At 42.6% G+C, this 20,278-nt stretch overlaps 1 protein-coding gene across 2 annotated transcripts in view; it reads left to right on the top strand.

Moving 5' to 3' along the window:
* SPNS2 (SPNS lysolipid transporter 2, sphingosine-1-phosphate) overlaps window positions 1–20,278 on the top strand; it is a 189,756-nt gene that overhangs the window by 144,852 nt on the left and 24,626 nt on the right. For both annotated transcript variants that reach the window (XM_050908904.1, XM_050908903.1), the window contains 3 exons: window positions 113–302; window positions 7,234–7,299; window positions 14,836–14,934. In XM_050908904.1, coding sequence (XP_050764861.1) covers window positions 113–302; window positions 7,234–7,299; window positions 14,836–14,934 — 355 coding nt within the window. The remainder of the gene's footprint in view (window positions 1–112; window positions 303–7,233; window positions 7,300–14,835; window positions 14,935–20,278) is intronic.

Here is a 20,278-nt window from a genome sequence, read left to right as displayed (position 1 = left end):
ATTTCCATTAGTCAGTTTACCCTAATAATTTGTTCAAAGACCATGCCCATTTTTGGGAAAAAGTCTAAAAAACAAACTTGTCTCTTTTTTTCTTTTTTTTTTTTTTTAATAGCTTGATCTTCGGAGCAATCACATGCTTCACTGGTTTCCTGGGTGTAATCACAGGGGCAGGGGCAACCAAATGGTGCCGGTTAAAAACCCAGCGAGCTGATCCTCTTGTCTGTGCTGTTGGCATGCTAGGATCAGCCATCTTCATCTGTCTGATCTTCGTTGCTGCCAAGAGCAGCATTGTGGGAGCCTATGTAAGTATAATCCTTTGCATATGCCAGTCTCACTCTCTGTACCAAACTTCTTAGAAGACTACGTGCATCATCCCCTGCAGGAAGCCTGAGATGTTGGTCTTGCTTTTCCCCTTCTGAATGTCCTTCATTTTGCCCCTCGGCATTTTGGCACTATCTAGATGCGCCTGGAGGGAAAATGATATCTCAACTGCTTATCTCTGCTTACTAACTGTCATCAGAATTCAGAGCTGGGGATTTAGCGCGTGCATGGAAACCCACAGTTCCCTGCCTTTGGGTTGTTCTATCTATACCTCTATCCATACCTCTATTGCTCTTGCCTAATGTTTTGGTACAGGAAAATTGGCCGCTTCCCTTGCAATAAGGGTATTGTAGCTGCAGTGATACCAAATTATAATTACAGTATAATTTGTCTGTGGGCATGCTTTTGGCTACCTGTAAGTACCATTAATTTCCATAACTAGGTAGCTTGCTGCAGACCAATATTAATTGCCATGTAATTTCAATTTGTTGTTATCTGTATTACCGAAGCACCTGAAAGTCCTAGTCATAGCCCAGGAACCCACAATACTTGATGCTGCACAAATGCACATTAAAATATGGCCCCTCCCTGAGTGTTTATAATCAAAGTATATAAAAAGACATCAGATAGATCTAGACAAATAGACTGAAGGGAAAAGAAAAAACTCAAGTATAATAATCCAGCCTGAGACTAGAATCTTGCTTTCAGTAGAGAGTAGAAATCCAGTACACTGGACAGGTCCCAGGTTCCCTTTCAATGTAATAGAGAGAAGCCTGGGACCTGTGAGAAGTTTTTGAAGGGAAAGCATGAGATGGTTGGAGCAGTGGGATAATTTCTGAAAGCCCACCCTTAGCTTCCACACAGCAGTGCACACTCCACCCAGCAAGGAGAATTCATTTACAATTCACCAGCCAACCAATCTGTGGTTCCTTGTTTCTCTGTATTTCTAGCACTAGCCTAGCCATGGTTATTTTCTGAGTATTTCAATAGCTGCCCTCGTTATGGGGAAACACAAGAAGAAAGAGTGAAAGTTTAAAAGCATTAAGACAGACCCAAGAATGCCTACTCTGGCCATTTAGAACGTGTCAGAAGGAGATTCAGTCCTCTGGTTTGTGGCATGGTCTAGAACTAATCTTTGATTCAGCAGAAAAAATGATCACCTCGGACAACGTGTAAGAGGGTGTTACTGGCTGGCGAAGCATTAACCCTCCTTTCATTGTCAGCCATCTCTGAGTGCAGAGATCTGTCACATCCCTCCACCTGCCCCTCCCCTCCACCTCTATGTGCAGCCAGACCTGTGATTTTCTCCTTTCTCAGACCTGATGACAGACATGTTCATTTGTGGTGTTTAGTCTCTTTATGCAGAGAGTCCTCCCTTTCTAAGCTGGAAATACTGTTTTAAAAAATTTTGCAAGAAAAGGTGGTTATTGGTTTCATTTTCATCTTTTTTCCTTTTTTTTTTAATAGCCATGTGACTATTCTGCATTGTGTAAATATATAAATATAGATGGTAGTGTTTAACCAATCTTAGAAACAATTTATTTTATTATGCATGAACAGTAAATCTAATAGAGTCAATGATTTGCAAAGGAAGTTATATCTGCATATGGAGGAGGTATGAGGAATATAAGCCTATTTGCTGATGCTGTTAGGCTGAAGCATACATTTGTTGTGGGTAACACTGCCTCTCTGTAGCCCTAAATACGCTCTCTCTGCTGCTGGAAACCTGATGCACAGAAAGCAGATTAAGAGTCTAGTTAATGTGCTGATTGGGGAATCGGAGATCTGAACTCTATAGATTCCACATGTGACAGTCGGCAAGTTATTTAACTTTGTTTTGCCCCTGCAAAAATAAGGATTCTTAATTTACAAAGGGTCAGGGTAGCTTAGATCATTAATATTTGTAAATGACCTGGAGTTAGATGATCTGTGGCCAAGCCATCCACTATAAATTAATATAAACAGAAACCAATGACACAACAGCTGTTGCTGTTGCTGTTTGGCGTTATAGGTGCTAACCCCGTTGAGAGAACAGGTCTATGTTCGAGCTGCCAGTGTCTCATAACACAAGGTATTATCGTGGTGGTGCTGTATATCAGTTGAATTGCCTTTTCAAGGCAAGTTTCAAACACGAGCCCTTGTTTTCCCATGCCATTCAATGCTATTGCACTCTTACAGACTTCCAGAGTGTTTAAATCCCCTGTATTTCACTAGGAGACCTGTCTTGCAAGGTTGCATGGTGTAGGAGTCTCTCATTGCTCTCTGTTTTAAGTCTCATTGGTCCAAAATGAAGGAGAGACTGTTCTCTGGCTCTGGAGTTGGAACACCTACATATGGTAGACAGCATGATGGACTAGGTTACCTTCCTTATCTCAAAATCCATCATAATAGCTTGTTCCGGAAAGAATAGAGTAAAATTTATGGGTGGATTTTCTCATCTCTGATAGCTTCCTGGACAGCTGTGTCCTGGCTCTCATCTTGAAACAGTATCCTTGAGTTCTGTATGACTGTGAAAGGCAAAAGCAATGTTCTGGTCTGTTCCCCAACGTGGTGGTGTTTGCAGACCTTCTGTATTGTGACTGTCCTTAGACTTCTGTCATTGATCACACCGGGCTAAAATTGAAGCGTTACTGTTTTTGGACCCCTCGTTGGGTCAGAGCCTTAAAATTATCACTTCCAAGCATGTAGATGGGTCCCCATGAGATGGTGTTCTCTCATACTGAGCTGTGGTGGCCACCACATCACCGTCTCTCTCCCTGCTCTGCTTAACAGTCGAGAGTTTTTAATGTCAAGCGATACTGGCATCAGCTTAAATGAAGTGTTCAGCACTCCAGCAAGAATCAGCAGAGCCCTTGCTTTTTAATTTCGTGGCTTTGGGGGTTTTGTTTGTTTTGGAAAAGACCTGCATATCCATTAGCATGATCACCTTGTCCCTTACAGGCTGTCAACTGTCTGCTCTCTTCCTCCCCTGAATGTGCGTACTTTTTCTCCCCTGCTCAGTCCTGTCTTGCAGGTGGTTTTGGTCCCTGAGGGCAGCTGCTATTGCAGTTCTGTAGCAGCCACTCCTACCTGGAGCAGGTAGACAGACTTCTTTTTTCCATCCAGTCTTTTCATACTAATCCAGTAAGTTATTGGCAGTGGTGGAAGTGGCTGGAAAGGTGGAATAAAACAGCATTCTATATCACTTAGCTGCCCAGACACTTGTATTTCTATCTTTTACTATCTTGCTTGGCTGTATAGTCCAAGCAGTTCTTATTCTGTTTTCCTTGCAGCGTGTGGATATGTGTTTTGTAGTCCAGCTCCTTAAAACAGCAATTTGCATATCTTTAGGTCCCACTCTTTCTGAAATACGTACTCTTTGAAATGTTTGGTTTCAGACCTCTCTTGAAACCCATTAGCTGTATGGCATCATTGTATCGCACTACTCAGACATTTCAACAGCAGATTTTACGCTAGTTTAAATCTCCAAATGACTGGAGAGAGATGCTTTGCTTGGCCTTCCTTTTGACACTGTTCCAAGTTCCTGTTGTACCTCAATTTCAACATCTATTTCAATTCCTCAAAGACATTTTATGATCTTGCAGAAACAGCAAATCCCAGGGTAAAACCTCGCCATAGAGCTTTTACAGCATCTCAGTCTCAGCTCCAAGGACTTTCTGTTGACATGGTTTTGGTGACTTACCGGCTTCTGAGGCATTGATATTGCCCAACACTGAGGTGGAGTTAGACTTGCTTCAAACTCAAGAGTACATGTGGGAGTCTTACCCACCATTTCAGAGAGAAATACAAATAATGAAGATGTAGGCAGATATGCAGTTTGCAAATAGCCGTGGAAGGAGTTTATAACCTGCTTAGATCTTGCTGTGAGGGCTGCTGGTGTGACCACTCTGAAACCTACTTTGTTTATAATTTTTGGGAATCAGAATTTGCTAACTGATCACATAAACAGAAAGACTTGAGGGGGACATAACTTCTGTCAGCTCATCACAGGTGAGCAGCTCGACACCAAATGGAGATGGTGAGATATTATACAACACAGCTGGATTCAGAAGAGGATATATCTGTAGAGCTGAAATCTCCGTGTAAAATGAGGCTTCGAAAAGTGTGTGAGGAGTCAAAACCGTGACCATTTCAGGAGCTATTGATCTGTTCTGGAGGCTGCCCTATTTGCAGTAAGCATCCCTAGAGTCTCTCTCCAGCAGAAATGCCACATATCCTCATATGCCCTTTGCAGTGGATGAACTCATTTTTATAAATCCCCATTAGCAGCTGAAGGACAGACTTTTTTTAATGTCAGTATCTTTTGTCCTACTTTTTGATCTTCCTCTTGTTCCTCTTTTCCTTTTACCAGTACCCACATATTAAGCACGTGTTTCATGAAAACATGTTGGGTGAAATACACATTCAACAATTCAAAACTGGTGCGCTCTGAAGTTTGTAGCATTTCAGTGATTTATTTATAGGACTTGTGCTGAATTCCTGCAGAAGGGGGCAAGTTTTACTTGCTGCGTGTAACAATTCATACGTGTATTATGTGTATGTAATTCATATAACCTTAAGGCAAGCAGTTGCCTGTTTGCAATACTGTATGAACAGGCAGGGCATGTCGATGCTGCATTCAGAAGTGTGATTACATCTTCCCCAAGCTCAATTTAATCTATCCAGCCACAGAACCTGTCCTGGTTTCGGCTGGGATAGAGTTAATTTTCTTCTTAGTAGCTGGTACAGTGCAGCTGCAAAGCTGTAGTAGGACAGATTTCGGAGCAGGTCCTGAGAGCCCACCTGGGGCTCCGGTATGCCCTTGCTACATGACACATGGCTTCAACTCCTGTCAGCACCTTGAGTCATTGGCTCTGTGATTCTTAGCTTGTCAGTTGTCATTTCCAGTGAGAGCCAAGTTCAAGGCAGACCAGTGGACAGTGGGAAAACGGCAAGAGGAGATTTCCTAGCTGAGCAGCTGGGCCATAATGACTGGCTCAGACACCATCACAGAGGAAGCAGATCCAGTCACAGAAAGAGGGGATAGGGAGGGAGAATGGGCAACAAAGACAATTTTAGAAACAAATAGAGGAAGTTTTCTGCAGGTCAATGCATAAGACTTGCTAAATAAAGCAAACTATTCCTGGCAGTGACATGATGGTCTGAGGGGTTTAGGCAATCTCAACCAGTGTGTGGGAAAGACAATTGCAGTGGTCACATCATGCCATAGCTGCCAATCTTGCAGTTCCTCCTCCCACCCCAGACTGCGCCTGTGCAAGCATCGGGGACCGGGGCAGTGGCCGTGACCGTCAGCCTGTCAAAGCTCACAAGAACACCACAAAACGACATCCATCTGAATGTTTCCTCAGAGCAAAGTGTACTGTGTATTTCTCGCCAGCTTTGTTTCATTAATGAGTTGGAGCCTATTCAGCATAGCAAAAACTGAACATAAGGCAATTGAAAGGGGAATCTTCAACTATCAGAATCCAAGTCTCCATAGCTGTTATTCCCAACTACCAATAGGGATTCCAGGAGTAATGTTTTCTCTCTAGATGCCACAAAAAGAAATGGGTTAGCTGGGCAAAAAGCAACCTTTTGGGGGAGATTAAGGGAGTTTTGCTTGCCTTCTTACTGGTGGGAAATGGGGGAGCTGGTTTTTACAAGTCTGGTTATTTAAGGAGCTTTTCGTCTATGTGTTCTGCTCTTCATAATACAAAAAGGAAGAGGGAAACGTGTGTGTGGAAGATTTTCTACCCTTGTTTTTTTATCCTATTGAACCTGCATTTCTTAGCTAAATTGTTAACATACAGTATAAAAGCAAAAGGTTCATGATTGAAATATGAGTAAAAAGCTTTTTGATGGAGGCACTGTTCCTCCTGAAGCTGTGCCACCCTTGCTCCATTGGACTCAGTCTGATGAACATTTAATGATGAGACCAGGTTAAATTCATTTTTCCTCTTGATCATTTCCAGTTCTTCAACTGCTACAACTGTTTGTAGAACCGTTTAGTGAACTGCACTGCACCAGAGAACTGATTTGGGTTAAAAACAAGCAAAACAAGCCCCTCTTCCCCTGCTTCCCCCCAACAAAAGATTCTTTGCCCCATCTCAGTTTCCTGCTCTGAATCCCTGCTTGGCTCCGTTGTACCAGCACAACTGAGAAGGCAGTATGAGATGGGAGTAAGTGAGGAGGGAGTGCCAGAGGTGGAAAGGATATGTGATGACTGTTCATACCACACAACCACAAAAAGAAGGTCTCATCCCACTACATACACAGGGCTTTTAATGTATCTTGTTGACCGTCTCCACAGTCGAGAGTTGTATTTCACCGTAAGACACCAATGTTGCAAAACCCATACTTAAGTCTTGTCTTGACTGTACGTAGATATTACCAATGTAATGGTTGAGTTGTTACAGTGCCTAGACCTATGTCCCCCTCAAAAAGGACAGCAATATGCTATCAGAGGAGGGAAGGGATCTTGCACATAGTGGGTAGAGAACCTAATTTGGTTTGCTACAGAGCTTAACACATAACTTGATTCCTGGTGATGAAAATGACTGTGTTTTGGGGAGTTGTGGCCTTCTTGCCTTTTTTAACTGGCTTTTTGGAACAGAATGATGCAAGTATGGAAGCCCAGGGCTGTCTCTTCTTGCTGGCTTCTCATGTTCTTCTGTAACCAAATGTGTCAGCCTTTTGTTTAGCTGCTCTGTGGATCATAAACAGTTTACACTAACGAAGTTGCAGGCCAACCCTCTAGAGCTCTGATAAAAGTCTATAGTTTTCTAATATTCAGGATAAACCACAATAGTAACAAGGAGTGTATTCTGTAGGTTTGAGACAAATAAGCAACAAAGGAAAGTTTGTGACAGGTTATTTTTCCTTTGAATGTCAAATGAATAAATATTCTCGTTTCTGTGTGTTTTGTTACAACAGATTTGCATTTTTATCGGAGAAACTCTTCTGTTTTCAAACTGGGCTATCACAGCAGACATACTAATGGTGAGTGTACTTTGGAACAGCATCTTTCTCTTTTGGGGGCCAGAGCAGTTTGTCAGCTTGCAAGAACAACCTGAAGTTCACAATTTCTTCCAAATGCCTAGCCCCTACTTCAGCCTATTCTATTTTTTTTTTTTTTTACTTGCTGAAAAGGAAAGTGAGAGAGAGAGAAAGAAAAAAACATTCTTCTTGTCCTTTGTTCTGAGCACCAGGAGAGGAGATGTTCAGAAAGGACACCATTACTGAATTCAAATAGTTTCTCCAAATTTTAAGTATTTGTGCAAAACCTTACAAGCAAAGAAATCGGCCAGCATTTCCTAAGTCAGCACATTAGTGGATTTTGTTATCAATAACTCAGCTTTGTTCTGCAATAGGAAATCCTTCCCTCCCTCCTTCCTCTGACCACAAAGGCAGCCATCTACCTCTCTCTTTGGCTTAACTCCAGCAAACCTACCATTCAACACATACACAATAGAAAACCACCTCTGGGAGAGGAGAGAGGAAAAGAAAGTATAAAGAATTTTTGGACTATGTCCACCTTGTCCAAGAGGAAACTGTCAGGGACTTTTCACCTCATGTCCTTCATTTTCCATTCTTTCTCCACCATAGAGCTTTTTAAGTCTTTCAAATCAGAAAGCTGACCTCAGCAGCTAGATTTTCGTATGAAATAGTCTGGACGTTTGTTAGAGAGCCTTGCATGTTTTGTAGATGCTTCCATCAGAGACGTACAGAGCCTATCAAACATACTGTATGTTGAAATCCCATTGTGAGGGAGGTTACTCCTTGCTTATTGTATGAAAAAGAAAGAAACTAAGGCACAGAGCCATTACAGGACTTGCCCGAGGTCTTTTGGCAGCTTGTTGACAGAACTAAAAACATAATCAGTCTGGCATCAATAGAAAACTCCCTTGACTTGTATTTGTTGCTTATGCAAACATCAACGAGAAAACAATCTGGCTCAGTATTCCTAGATATAAAGATAATGGTGTTGATATATTGATTCAGCAAAGAACTTCAAGCTTCTGCTTAAGTTCTGTTTATGATTTAAGTTCAAGGTCGTGTTTCTACTTTAAGGTAGCTCTGTAGTTGCCATAACTGTGTTGCCTGATGAACTTTCAATCTTTAACTCATTTGTGCAGAGAACGCTTTGGGAGGTGGGGTGGTTAATTCCACTTCTCTCAGATGTGAATAAAGCACAGAGAAACAAAGGTTATCAGTGTACTTCAGTAGCATTACATAGCTTTTAATTACCGAGGTTCGTTCCTCCTACCAGTCTAGCTTTAGTGTGATAGAGCTCTGCATGGGCTGAACGGGTGGTTACTCTGTACTTACATGGGTTTTGGAGCTTGTGCTGAGTTCAAGGCTGCTGTGGCCGTTCACTAAGTGGTATCTCAACACTTAGACAGATGTGCAGTCTACAGACAGCTGTGTTGAGGAAGAAATTCTACTACAATATTTGTAGTTGCTCATTACTGCCTCCTGCCAGAGCTTCCTGTCGCATCCTGCCTTTGGCTGTGATGCTCCCAGGAGCACTCCCAACTCTTTCTGGTCAGAATTAGCTGATGGGCGTAAATAACAGATCTTTTATATCCTCACTAGCGCTGGCTGAAACGGGTAAGGGCTTGGCCATGGAGCACATCTGCAGTCCTCCAGCAGTACTCTCAGAGAGCAGCTGAGGTAGCCGTCTCTGCTGCCAACATAGCGCAGCTGGAGGGAGGGTACCTGTCGGACGTGTTCAAGGTCCTCCAGAAAATCTGTGCCAGAGAGAGAGCTGAAACATGACCTACGTTGTCTCAAGCTAACCCCAAAAGACATTTTTCAACCAACTACTTTGTTATATCAAGTGTACTAAGGATGCTATCATTGTCCCATTTTAATTACTGAGATTTTTTGTGTTGATTTCAATGTGACTTCAGTATCCTGTAGCTTTTTAATAGCTTTTATAGGGTTTGCCATCTGTCTTACCAGCATCCTACAGTCAGTTGCATTTTGTAGGGATGCATTTGCAGTTATTTATGTTGCTTTAGTGCAAAAGAACTCCATAAGAAATGATTGGAAATAATTGGAAATAATTTCTTAGTTCCAATGGGCAAAACACGGGAAAGAAACTAAAACCATGTTAAAAATTGGATTTTGGTAATTGATGCCAACTCTTAAGCTAGCTGTTCTCTTGTCTGTTTAGAAAAATGAACTGAGTGTCATATATAATGCTCAGCGTAATGCCTTATCATTACGAGTAGACCTGTAAAAGTGCTATACAAATAAATGTAAACATCCACGTAGATCAATGCAAGCCTGTAAGCAGATGGTCTGAAGTGCATTCATATTACACAAGGGGTTTGAGAGGATGTTTAGTCGGACAATAGGTGAGAGCCAGGGTTATAACCATGTTTGACAGACAGCTTTATAAGAAGTCCTAGCCAGAGAAAGGTGTGGATATGCTTTAGCGAGATGTGCTTTAAATGTTTGGCAAATTAATTTCTACTGATTACTGTTTATTTGGTGTAATCAGAAGTGTGCCTGTTCTTGCCTGAGGCTGGTAAGGAGTTTAAAAGCATTATTAGTGTAAGCTTAACAACACTTTCATCAGATACATAAATATTATCCTGTTTTCATGGATAAAAAGCTCTCAGTACTGGCTGAACACTGTTCCCATTGATTTCATTATGCCAGAAGTGAGGCTTTTTGGAAACTGCATCCCAAATGATTTATCATAGCTCTCCCAAGATTTACAGATCTCATGACTGCTTAAGAACCCTATTGGGCAAGTTGGTAAGCATCTTCAGAGGTTTTGCAAGTTTGATTTCCTTGGCAAAACAAGGATGTTTACTTATTATCTTCAAATTTAATTGTTGGCTCTTCATAGCTTCGTGCTTCCATTGCATCTCCTGTTCTTGCCAGTGTAACGGTTGGTGTGCAGCTCCTCAAATTGTCTGCAGTAAAAGGTGCTGAGTGCTAGGTTTGATAAACTGTCAGCACTGCAGAAGGTACTGCCTGAGATTTTAAAAGGCTGATATTTGTTCCAAATGCAAATTTGTACAAAACAGGCCTTATTCTCCTGAGCACAACTCTGCAAATCTCCTCCCAGGCACATGCTCAGATGGTGCTTAGGGAAGGCGGGGATGTTTCTTATGGAGCATGCTAATTATGAAACAGATTTTATCAGCCATCTCTGCAAATTGGCCTCAAAATTGCCAGAACCCCAAAGTAGCATTAAAACTGCCTTGTAACAGCAATAATGAATGAGCTTCAGTGCAGCAGGCAAGTGTGTAACATTCTGAGACATGCTGAGTGCTTGGGACTTTGTGGAATCTGGTCCTAATAGTGGGGTTTTTCCTCCATAGCACATCTCAAAAATAAAGATGATGGACAGAGGCTTGGTGGCATTTCTGTGTAAGAGCCAGTAGGCAATTTAAAGGGCCTCAGCTATTGCCACCACAATCTCTTTAGGTCTTTGCTGAGAAAAGCCATCCTCCAGTTTATGCAAAGTCCTGACACTCATGAAAAAAAAATGCTCTGCATATTTCTTTTTTCTTTTAAAACATTAGTTCTTTTTAAATGGTCATGAGCTGCCATGGAGGAGCTGCTTTAATGTTTTGCTGTAGAGTCAAAGTCTTCCTTTAGGCTTGAAACAGGCATAGACTGGTGCTCAGCTGTGCCGTAGGCACGGAGGAATGTTGCTTTTGTTCTGATTACCCTCCCCATAAATAACAAACAATTATTTATGTAGTATAAAATACTGCCCTATTTTTACAGCCGAAGATAAATAGCATTTCCAGAAGTTCTCATTGTTGCTTCTCTCAGTGTGCCTCCGCACATCAGTAATCTGAGTGCTGTAGTTCAGATTTTAAGGCAGGGTGAGGAGTGCCTTGGAATGAAGGTACACAGCCCACTTCAAACACTTGAGCACAGCTCTGACCGGGAAGGAGGTGCCAAAGGGCGTCTCTGCAGTTCTTCTGTGGGCCAAGGGCTGCAGATGGAACTGTACTGCTCCATGTTGTGCTGTGATGTGGAGACCAGGTCAGCCTCCTTTTACTTCATGTAGACGTATTTTTTTAGACAGTGTCTGCCTAGCTTGAGTGGAGGGTCTCTCTCGGGCTGCTTTCTCTGCATCGCAGCCTTTCCCTTTTGTGAACAGGAGTTACAACGGGGACGCCTGGACTATTTCCAGGCTCTGGCAGTGGCTAGAAGGGGGTTAGCGTGTGTTTTCTTTGCCTTTGGTGCTGAAAGAGGCCGGTATGCATTGTCCTGAAGATTACTGCCTGACCCAGAAAGGGTAGCAAAGTGTTTTAGAGAGTAGAGTTTTCTATCAAAAGATTAGCCATAAACATCAGAACTTACCTCTTTGGCACGTGGCCTTTTACTGGGAGAAGGGTGATCTCTCCTTGGCTTTCCTGGTTAACTCATTTCAGACCAACTCATCCTGCTGGTTTCACTACAGGAAGGGGATGTCAGCAGTAAACCACGGCCTTTCTGAACCTCTATTTAAAGAGCAGAGGTTTGCCAAAGCTGCTTGGTCAGCCTCCCTGCCCATCCTCTCTGCTGCCTGCCTCTGAACCTGGAGTCAGAGATGAGCCGGGATGATCCCACGGACTTCCGCCTCGGCTGCTGTGGCTCTCCCACCTCCAGTTTCTGTGGAATGTTCAAACCAGGCCATGTATGGTTTGAATTTAGGTCTATTTTAGTATCAAAATGCCCATTTAGAGCTGTAATTTACTGCTGTCTTCCTAGAACAGTAGATAATGTTTGCTACCAACTACTTCCTCTCCATCAGAATAAAATGCTTTTTAAGTAGGGATAGGGTGGAGTATTTTTTGGTGTTTTGGAGATGCTGGTTTAAGCCTTTTTTTCTTTCCAATATCTCTTTAGAGGAGGAGGAAAAATCTCATGTTCATTTGCTTGCCACATGTTGGGTTTTTGGTTTGGGGGGCGGGGGGTGTTTGTCACTTGAATTCCAGACTAAATTTACTTTATAGTGCCAAACCATATTGATGGTTTCAACCGTCAATAACTTCTGTAGCTAGGCAAACTGAAAACTTGCTGGAAATTCTGTTGCTACTTGCAAAACTATATGTATGCATAATACAGATATGCATGCAAAATTATGTTTAATATATGTGTGTGTATTCATGTTTATAAATACATATATGCACACACACATGTGATGCAGGTATCATTCAAATTTCTTTCTCCGGTTGGCACCAATTCACTGCCACTCCCTGAAAATGGTATGTTTTTAATAAATTTGCCATTTCCTTTGTCATTTTGCTAAGAAAATGGATAGACTATAGAGCCAGGCAGGCTTTCTTCTCCAGATTTGTTAACATAAACTTTATAGAAAGAAAAATATTTTAACATAAGTTTAAAATTCCCTGTTTCACACAACTCTAGACTCTTGAAATAGGCAGAATTTCACTTTATCTTCTCAGATGCCCTTTCTCAAACAGCTCTTGCAGAATGCTTCTCCATTGCACCTGTGTGAACTGGGGCCAGGTGGGAAGAACAACAATAACTCTTTTTTTTTTTCTTTTCTTTTCTTTTCTTTTCTTTTCTTTTCTTTTCTTTTCTTCTGTCTAATCTATCCAGGTTGCACCCATTACCCTGCATCTTTGGGGAATGGTAATGAATTCTGTGGCTCTCCTACTGTTTCACAGTGTGACCTTCAGTTCGTTTCTGTGTCTAGACAGAAAAAATCTAGACCTTATTTTCCTCTTGGGATTTCTGTGAGCCTTCAAGTCTGTTTTGAGCTCCTGGATGCAAAAGGAGGACAGTGTTTAACCCGTAGCCAGGTGGCTGCTGTGGATCTGATCATCTTTTGCTCTTCTCTTGCACAACAGGAGTTTAACAGGGTACCCGTTTAATATGTGACATCAAAGTGCATTAGCAGCGTGCATTTGCAGCTTTGTCAAACTGGTAATGAAAGAACTGGCAGGTCATTCTGAAAGCACATGGTAAAACCCTAAGGAAAAGCATTTAATCTAATTTTGCCCATTGTTCCTAATTGTCTATGCTTGGAATGAGATGATCATTCTAAATAGGCATCAGTTCTAGTGTGGATTTTCTCAACGCTCTTTCTTTTCTTTCCTTTTTTTATGGCTAACTCTTTCCACTGCAGACAGGGCAACTCCCCTTCCCTAAGAGGAGCTGTTAAAGCACTGAAACAGTGCTTCAGATCCTGTGCCCTGTGATATGTCGCTGTTGAGCAGTGAGTTCTCCCTACCTCAGTCAGCTAAGGTAAATTGATCTCTGTGCATCGCTAGCTGGGGATATGCCAGTCCTGAAATGTCACATTTAATTAATAAATTACTTCAGGAAAGGATTGCAAGAAAGAGTTGAAGTCTGGGAAGGCATGCCTTCTAAAGAAAGACTAAAGGCAGCCCATTAGAGAGAAAGCAGACAAGTAAAAGGGATCATGGTCTACAAACAGCTAAACAAGAGAGTCATTTCTGGCAGGGTAGATAGCTCTTCACAGCAACAGAAAAAGGCAGAACAAGATTCAGTGCTTAGAAGTGGAAACAAAGCTCACTTGGATATAGAGACCTGTTGAATTCTTCATTACTTACAGCCTTTAAATCAAGACAGGATCAATTTATAAACTGGGATATGTGGACTTGATGCAGATGTTCTTAGCCAGCTTCTTTCACAAGTTTTATGCAGGGGACAATTACTTTTTTCTGCTTCTAAATGTGTATTATAAAATTAAGGTCATTCCACAGGATGGGGGTTTGTTGGGTTTTTTTCTTTTTTAATCTTTCATCCCCTTCCATGGTTCGGGCTCTGTTTTCTGTGAGCTCTGGTCCCTTAATGGGGAAGTAATTTATATCTTTCACTGATCCTGTGTAGGCAGACTGATTCTGCATGACCTGGCTGAGGGTGTCATGTCCTATTAGAGGAGTGGAGACCAAACTACAATATCTTGGCTATGGAAAATTTTCCTAATGTGTCTTTGTCACTTTTCACAAGTGGAATTGCAAATTTTTGAGAAAAATATAAAGTGGCTAGAGATGGAATGGGAGGGAGGATGTATGACCTTTCATACTGATGTGAATTGCTTATGGTTTAGGAAACAAAATGATATCTTTATTATGGAAAAAATGCAATATCCCAGGCTACAGCAAAGTCCTCGTTTGGAAGGCTGGTGGTGCTGAGCAGGTTATGTGCTGCAGGCAACCTCAAACTTCGCTCTCCCCATCAGCCGAGCAAAATACAGGCTGAGGAGCAATAGCAAAGTGTCTCGTGGGCAAAGCTGTTAGTCAAACTCACGCATTCAGTGCTGCTGAGAGGAGTGCAGACCGGACAGAGCTTCCTTCCCTCAACACCTCCCATCAGGAGTACTAGAAAGCCAGGAAGGGTAGCTGAGCTCCCCAGTTGCTTGAGCCACCCGTGGACCGGACAGTGGCTGTGTCTGCCACCGACATCTGGGGAGCTTGTTTACTTTGTCCTGACCTGGGTATAAACTGAGCAGTACAAGACAGCTGGACAGGTTCCTACTTCAGTTTCCTTACGTATTTTTTTTTTCTTTCCCCTTCTTCTTTGCAGTATGTGGTCATTCCAACACGCCGTGCAACCGCAGTGGCCTTGCAGAGTTTCACTTCACACCTCCTGGGAGATGCTGGCAGTCCTTATCTGATTGGATTTGTAAGTGCTCACAGCAGGTTTTGGCAGGGTTGCGTGCCCATGTTTGTTTTTGTTTACTAACTGCTTATCTAAAATGCCAAGTTAAACCATGCTAGGGAAGGAAGGCCTGTATTTATCAGCAGAATGGGAAGCGGTGCAGTGCAATGCAACTTTTTTACGTGCTTATGTTATCGGTGGGCTCCAATTCAAACCTGGAAGGACCACTTGGGCACGAGAAGTGAGCTTCTAAATCTTTTTAGCCTAGGGCACTTGTAAAGCTTATAGACAGCCCTGTAAAGGGAGAGCAGTTACTTCTGTGGTGTGGACATAGGTCCATTAGAAATTAGATTGGAACAGAGTCGTGTGTGCGTGTTTAACTGTTAATCTGGTCTCAGAAACCAAATATCTATTTATGGGTAGCAACATGCAGCTGTTCTGACCTGCTGATATTTTGAACTTGCCTTGTATGATAATAAATGATGGTGTAAAATCCATGGCGGGATGGGTGTGTATGTTTTGGGGGTTTTATTAGTATTCCTTTCTGGTGTGTATGCTTTGGTTTTTTATTAGTGGTATTCCTTTCTATTACTGTTGCAGTTGTTGGCCTTGGTCTGACTGGAGATCTCCCTTATTATGCCACCATTATCCTAGTGCAGAGCAAAACAAAAGACCCTGCTCCAAAACTTGGCAATCAGAGAACATCACAGTTGAAAATATAAGGCCTGGGAAATTTAATGAGGAAAAGAAATCTAGATATACTGGGGTAATTTCTTTCCCTTGCACCCTTCTGTAGTTTGATGCATTAAGTTTCAGAGAACACAGATCACCATTTATAAAATCTAGTAGCTTCCATGTAAAGCCCTAAGTGGCACTGCTCATGTTGTGTTGAAGGCGCTGCAGTTTTCCAGTGATGTCACTGGGATCTTCGCTAGTCCCATCACCCGAGAGACAGAACTCTGATGTGCTCTTCCAGCTTGGTACTGCTGTGTGACACAGCTGCTGGGTGCTGTGGACTTTTTTTTTTTTTTTAAACCGTCATTTCTTAGCTATTCATCCCATAGACACTGGTGTGTGTATCTATACATATTTATTTATATATATTTAATTTTGTGTATATAGATTTAAATATACATAAATATTTACTTTCGAATGCCAGCTCCCAAAAATGACATAGTTGCTCTGTAGCCCTCTGAAGCATACATGAAGAGACAGATACAGATCAGGCTGAATGGACCAAAGAAATGAGAAGTGTCTCAAGAGAATAAATATGTACAATTTGGCTTACTCTTTATTTACTTCAATGTTCTGGGCACCCAGGGAGAAATCTTACTTTAGAAATTATCTGAAAGTGGCAAGAACAAAGGAATCACTGGAAGAGACTGCTTTGTGCAGGGCAGGCGACATGGGGAATGTCAAGTAGGAGAACGAAATAAGCAGGCCGGCGTGCTTTGAAGGCAGGCGCCAGTGATGAGAGGCAGGGTCTGAGATGCAGGCAAGGCTGTCTCAGGTGACTCTGCTGCATGTTCATTCTTTTTCTTACGTAAGAGGGATGTCCGGGAGGAATGGCGAGGACCCTGAATGACTGCAATTAATCTTGAAAGTTGCCTAGGGCTCTTTAGTGTCACAGATTAAAAAAAAGGACTTTGGTTGTAGAAAATAATGTGCCTTGCCCTTCTGGTATTCAGAGATCAAGCAAGTTGTGAGTTATTTAAGGCTGCCTGCCTGAAATATGCTCAACCCCAATTTAATAGCTGCCTTAGGCTTTCTTTAGACTGGGAAAACATTAGTTATGATTTTGAATTACTCTTTTCTAATGCTGTACTTGTTGGGCAGTTCTCATTTGGGAGGAGACTGCTCAAGTACAAGGCTCTGTGGCAGGAGAGCAGGAGTGAAGCACTCATGTCATGGAAGGCACCAGCATTCATTTCTGTAGCCTCTGGCCTGGCTTGGCTGACTCATGCTCCCTGTGCTACCATGACTTAAAGGTCAGCTGCTTCACATAACGCAGAAAAACAAATACTATTTAAAGTGAAAGGACAAACAGCCAACTTCTCCATCAGAGCTAGGACAAGCAATCAACTGGATTGTTAAAAACTGCACGTGTTTGTCATTGGAATTGTCCAGCTGCGTTGTAGGATGGAGACCTTCGTGCAGGATTGAAATCTCACTTGGGCAGGTTACAGAAGTGGCTTGGATTATGACTAGGATTTTCAAGGTAGTCTATGGGAGCTAAGCAACCTATTCCTGTTGGCTTTAAGGGAAATTTGGGAACCCAGTTCCCATAGTCCTTCTGCAAATCCCCAGCCTGAGGACATCAGCTCACACTGCTGTTACTCCAGAGTTACCACGAAGCAGACCAAGAGCAGGGTGTAGGTCTTGAAAGAGAGAGGCAGAAGGCAGGATAAATCAAATGAACTGCAGTGACAGGTATGCTCAGAATGGGTGAAACTCAGCCTCCTGATCACTCAGGGTTCATCTGAGATCCTGAAGATCTGCCATTTCTTCTGACTGCTTACAAAATCCGCCTGAAGCTCCCTCACTAAATGAGCAGTGTTTTGATCAAATATGGCTGGAATCTTACATAGTTTTGGTGAGCTCGTAGTGAGATTCCCTCTAGCAGTGCTCTTAATAAAGAAATCAGATACTGGTGTCCTTGTAGGACTAAGCTGTCGCAGGCAGTTGTCTCTGTTTGCTGGATACCAATAAATGTTGTATTGATCTTATAATCCTCATGTGGAACGTAACATGTGCGCTTAACAGCTGCAGCCTCACGTGTGCGGTTGCTCCCTTGCTCTGTGGTGTGCCGTAAGAGTTGAAGGTCAGACTCAGATTCTTCTGTAACGTCCCGCAGTTCCTTACAATCACCCAAAGCACTAAATATACATTAGTATTTAAAAGCTAAGTGGAAGGAAGCATGTATGTATGGTTATTTTTCATGTCTCTTTAAATATTGATAACTTTTATTATGGTAAAAAGGCTTAAGATTGACTTACAAAGAAGTTATGCAAATGCAGTTTTAGGGTGGCAGCTGTAATTTGTGTAAGGTTTTACTGCCTGCCAAGCACTGAGATCAATTACTATAAATCAGTGCTGCCTGTTCATTCACAAATAAGAACAGGCATTGCTGCGGTATTTCATTAGATGAGACAGTTTTTATTCCTAGATAACGGTAACTTTTTCAGGACCTTTGTGATAACCTGCAGAATTTAAATAATTCCTGTGTAACAACTTGGAGTATAACTGAATGCTTTATTCTTGAGGTAGTCAGTGAGAAATTTCACCCGTTCAGTGCATTACACCCAAATATCTCTAGTACTTTTCCCTCTGTGAAAGGCCCCACTATGCAGACACAGTTGCTGAAGCACAGAACAGTTAAGAGAAATACCCCAAATCCCACCACTCATGTTGAGTATCAGAGAAAGGTCTTCTAACTGCTCTTCCTGTGCCCTAATACCTAGACAGCATTTCAGACTCCCAAGAGCTGAGTGGAGGTAGCTAGCAGCAGGATGTGAAATACAGTTAACTCTTCTCAGGCTGCATCATAGCTCCAGCTCTTTGTATTACTAATTCTGGTTATATCTTTGTTGCCCTTTAAAATTAAATAACGGTAAGAAGTGCCAGTGAGTCTGCACTTCTGTGTTCATCTGTGCACGTGCATGCATGAACCTGTCTTCCCTACTCAGGGTTTACATTGTTCCTTCACACAAACAGCCGTCTCCCTCCGCTCGCTGACGTACTCTTTTGCTTGAGGAAAAGCAAGTACAGGCAGTGATTTTTTTCTTTTGGGGCTGTGCCTTGGTACTTTTTCTTTCCTTCCTCTGAGTCTGTCATTTGCTTCCTATCTGAGCACAGCAGGGCTTTCCTCTTCCATCCTTGCCTTGCATCTAGCCCTGGCTGTGGTGAGAAACGGGCACCTACTGCAGGCTTTGCTCTCTCTGTGTGTGCCAGGGAAATTGCTGTTGTGGGCACACGCTGTCCTTGCTGCTCTGGTGCTGTTGGCTCTCCTGTTAGCTGTCTGCTTTATTAAATTCTTTCTCATCTGCCCTGTGCAACCGTCCATCAAGTCTAGGGATTGAAACCTGTCTGTACCTGCTTGTCACCTGGCAACATCAGTGTGTGAGGATGGCGTTTTAAAGTGCCAGAGATCAGCTCTCCTCCACCAGCACCTTTTGATGGGCTAAAAGCTACTCCCTGTACTCCACTGGTGGTGGTTCCCACCTGCCCTGACCTCCTTGGCTGCTGCTCCTTCAGTTCTCCCTGAGGGACACAACCTCCAGCCACTCCAGCCAAGCAGCGTCAGGACACTATGCCACAGTCTGGCAACTAGGCTCTGTGAGAGGGGGGACCCCGATCACTCATCTGCGCGCGGAGGGTCGTGCAAAAGCTCTCCCCCCCCATCTGTCCATCTCTAATTATGCAAACGGCAGCATTACCCGAATTGCTGGGTCTCTGACACCTTCCCCTTGGCAGACCCCGTGACTGAACGCCGTGTCGGTTTGGGGTGCCCAGGCACGCTGGTTCACCTGGCAGCAGCGATCACGAGTGTCTGAACGGGCACCTTCTCTTTGAACAGTCTCCTTTCGAAAAAGAGGTCTGAGTGTGAGTGACCTTGTAATTAAATGTAAGCAAATCTGAGCTGTTCTGTTTTGAAGGGGTTTTGTGCCGCTCCTAGTATTACCTGGAAAGATTTTAAGAATAAGTCTATCATTTTTTGCCCTTCCCCAACTTTCTTATGTGAGTAGGTTGATAAAGTAGATCTAATGAGCTACTTAAACAGCAAGAATGCTAATGACCTTCCTTTAGCAAGTAGTTAGCAGAACAGTGTTAATTATCACTGGTGCAGAGTATCAGGGAAGGCAGATCAGCAACTCAGGGAAAACTGTAGTAAATGCAGCAGTTAAGATACTACTTTAATGAAAGTTATAACCGGAGGTGTAGATTTCACAGCCTTCTTGTCCCAGTTTGAGACAGCCTTTTTGTTGATTTGGTTTCAAAGGTGTTTACCCATCCAAGTAAATATATATATGTATAGAAAGTAGTTCTATATGTAAAGACTTGCCTGCCTGAGGAAGTGGAATTCATGTATTATGGTTTAAAATTCATATTTTATGGTTTAAAATGCTATGGCTACTTCAGAGTAGATCTGTGGACATGCTTACTCTGGAATAACATTTTTTCCAGTTTAGTTTGCTAGATTAAAACAGGCCACAGCCTGCTGGGGCTCAAATCCACTGCTGTCTGACTTAAAAGCAGGGTGGTGGAATAAAGTGGATGGTTGCGATGTGATGCTGCAGTCTGGGTGTTTTGTCCCTGACCTGTGCAGCCATTCCTCAAACGTGGCCCATTATGTGACTGTCTCTTCTGC

Source organism: Gymnogyps californianus, chromosome 20 (assembly GCF_018139145.2).
Source record: "Gymnogyps californianus isolate 813 chromosome 20, ASM1813914v2, whole genome shotgun sequence".
NCBI lineage: Eukaryota > Metazoa > Chordata > Aves > Accipitriformes > Cathartidae > Gymnogyps > Gymnogyps californianus.
This window is presented reverse-complemented; position numbering and strand designations above follow the sequence as displayed.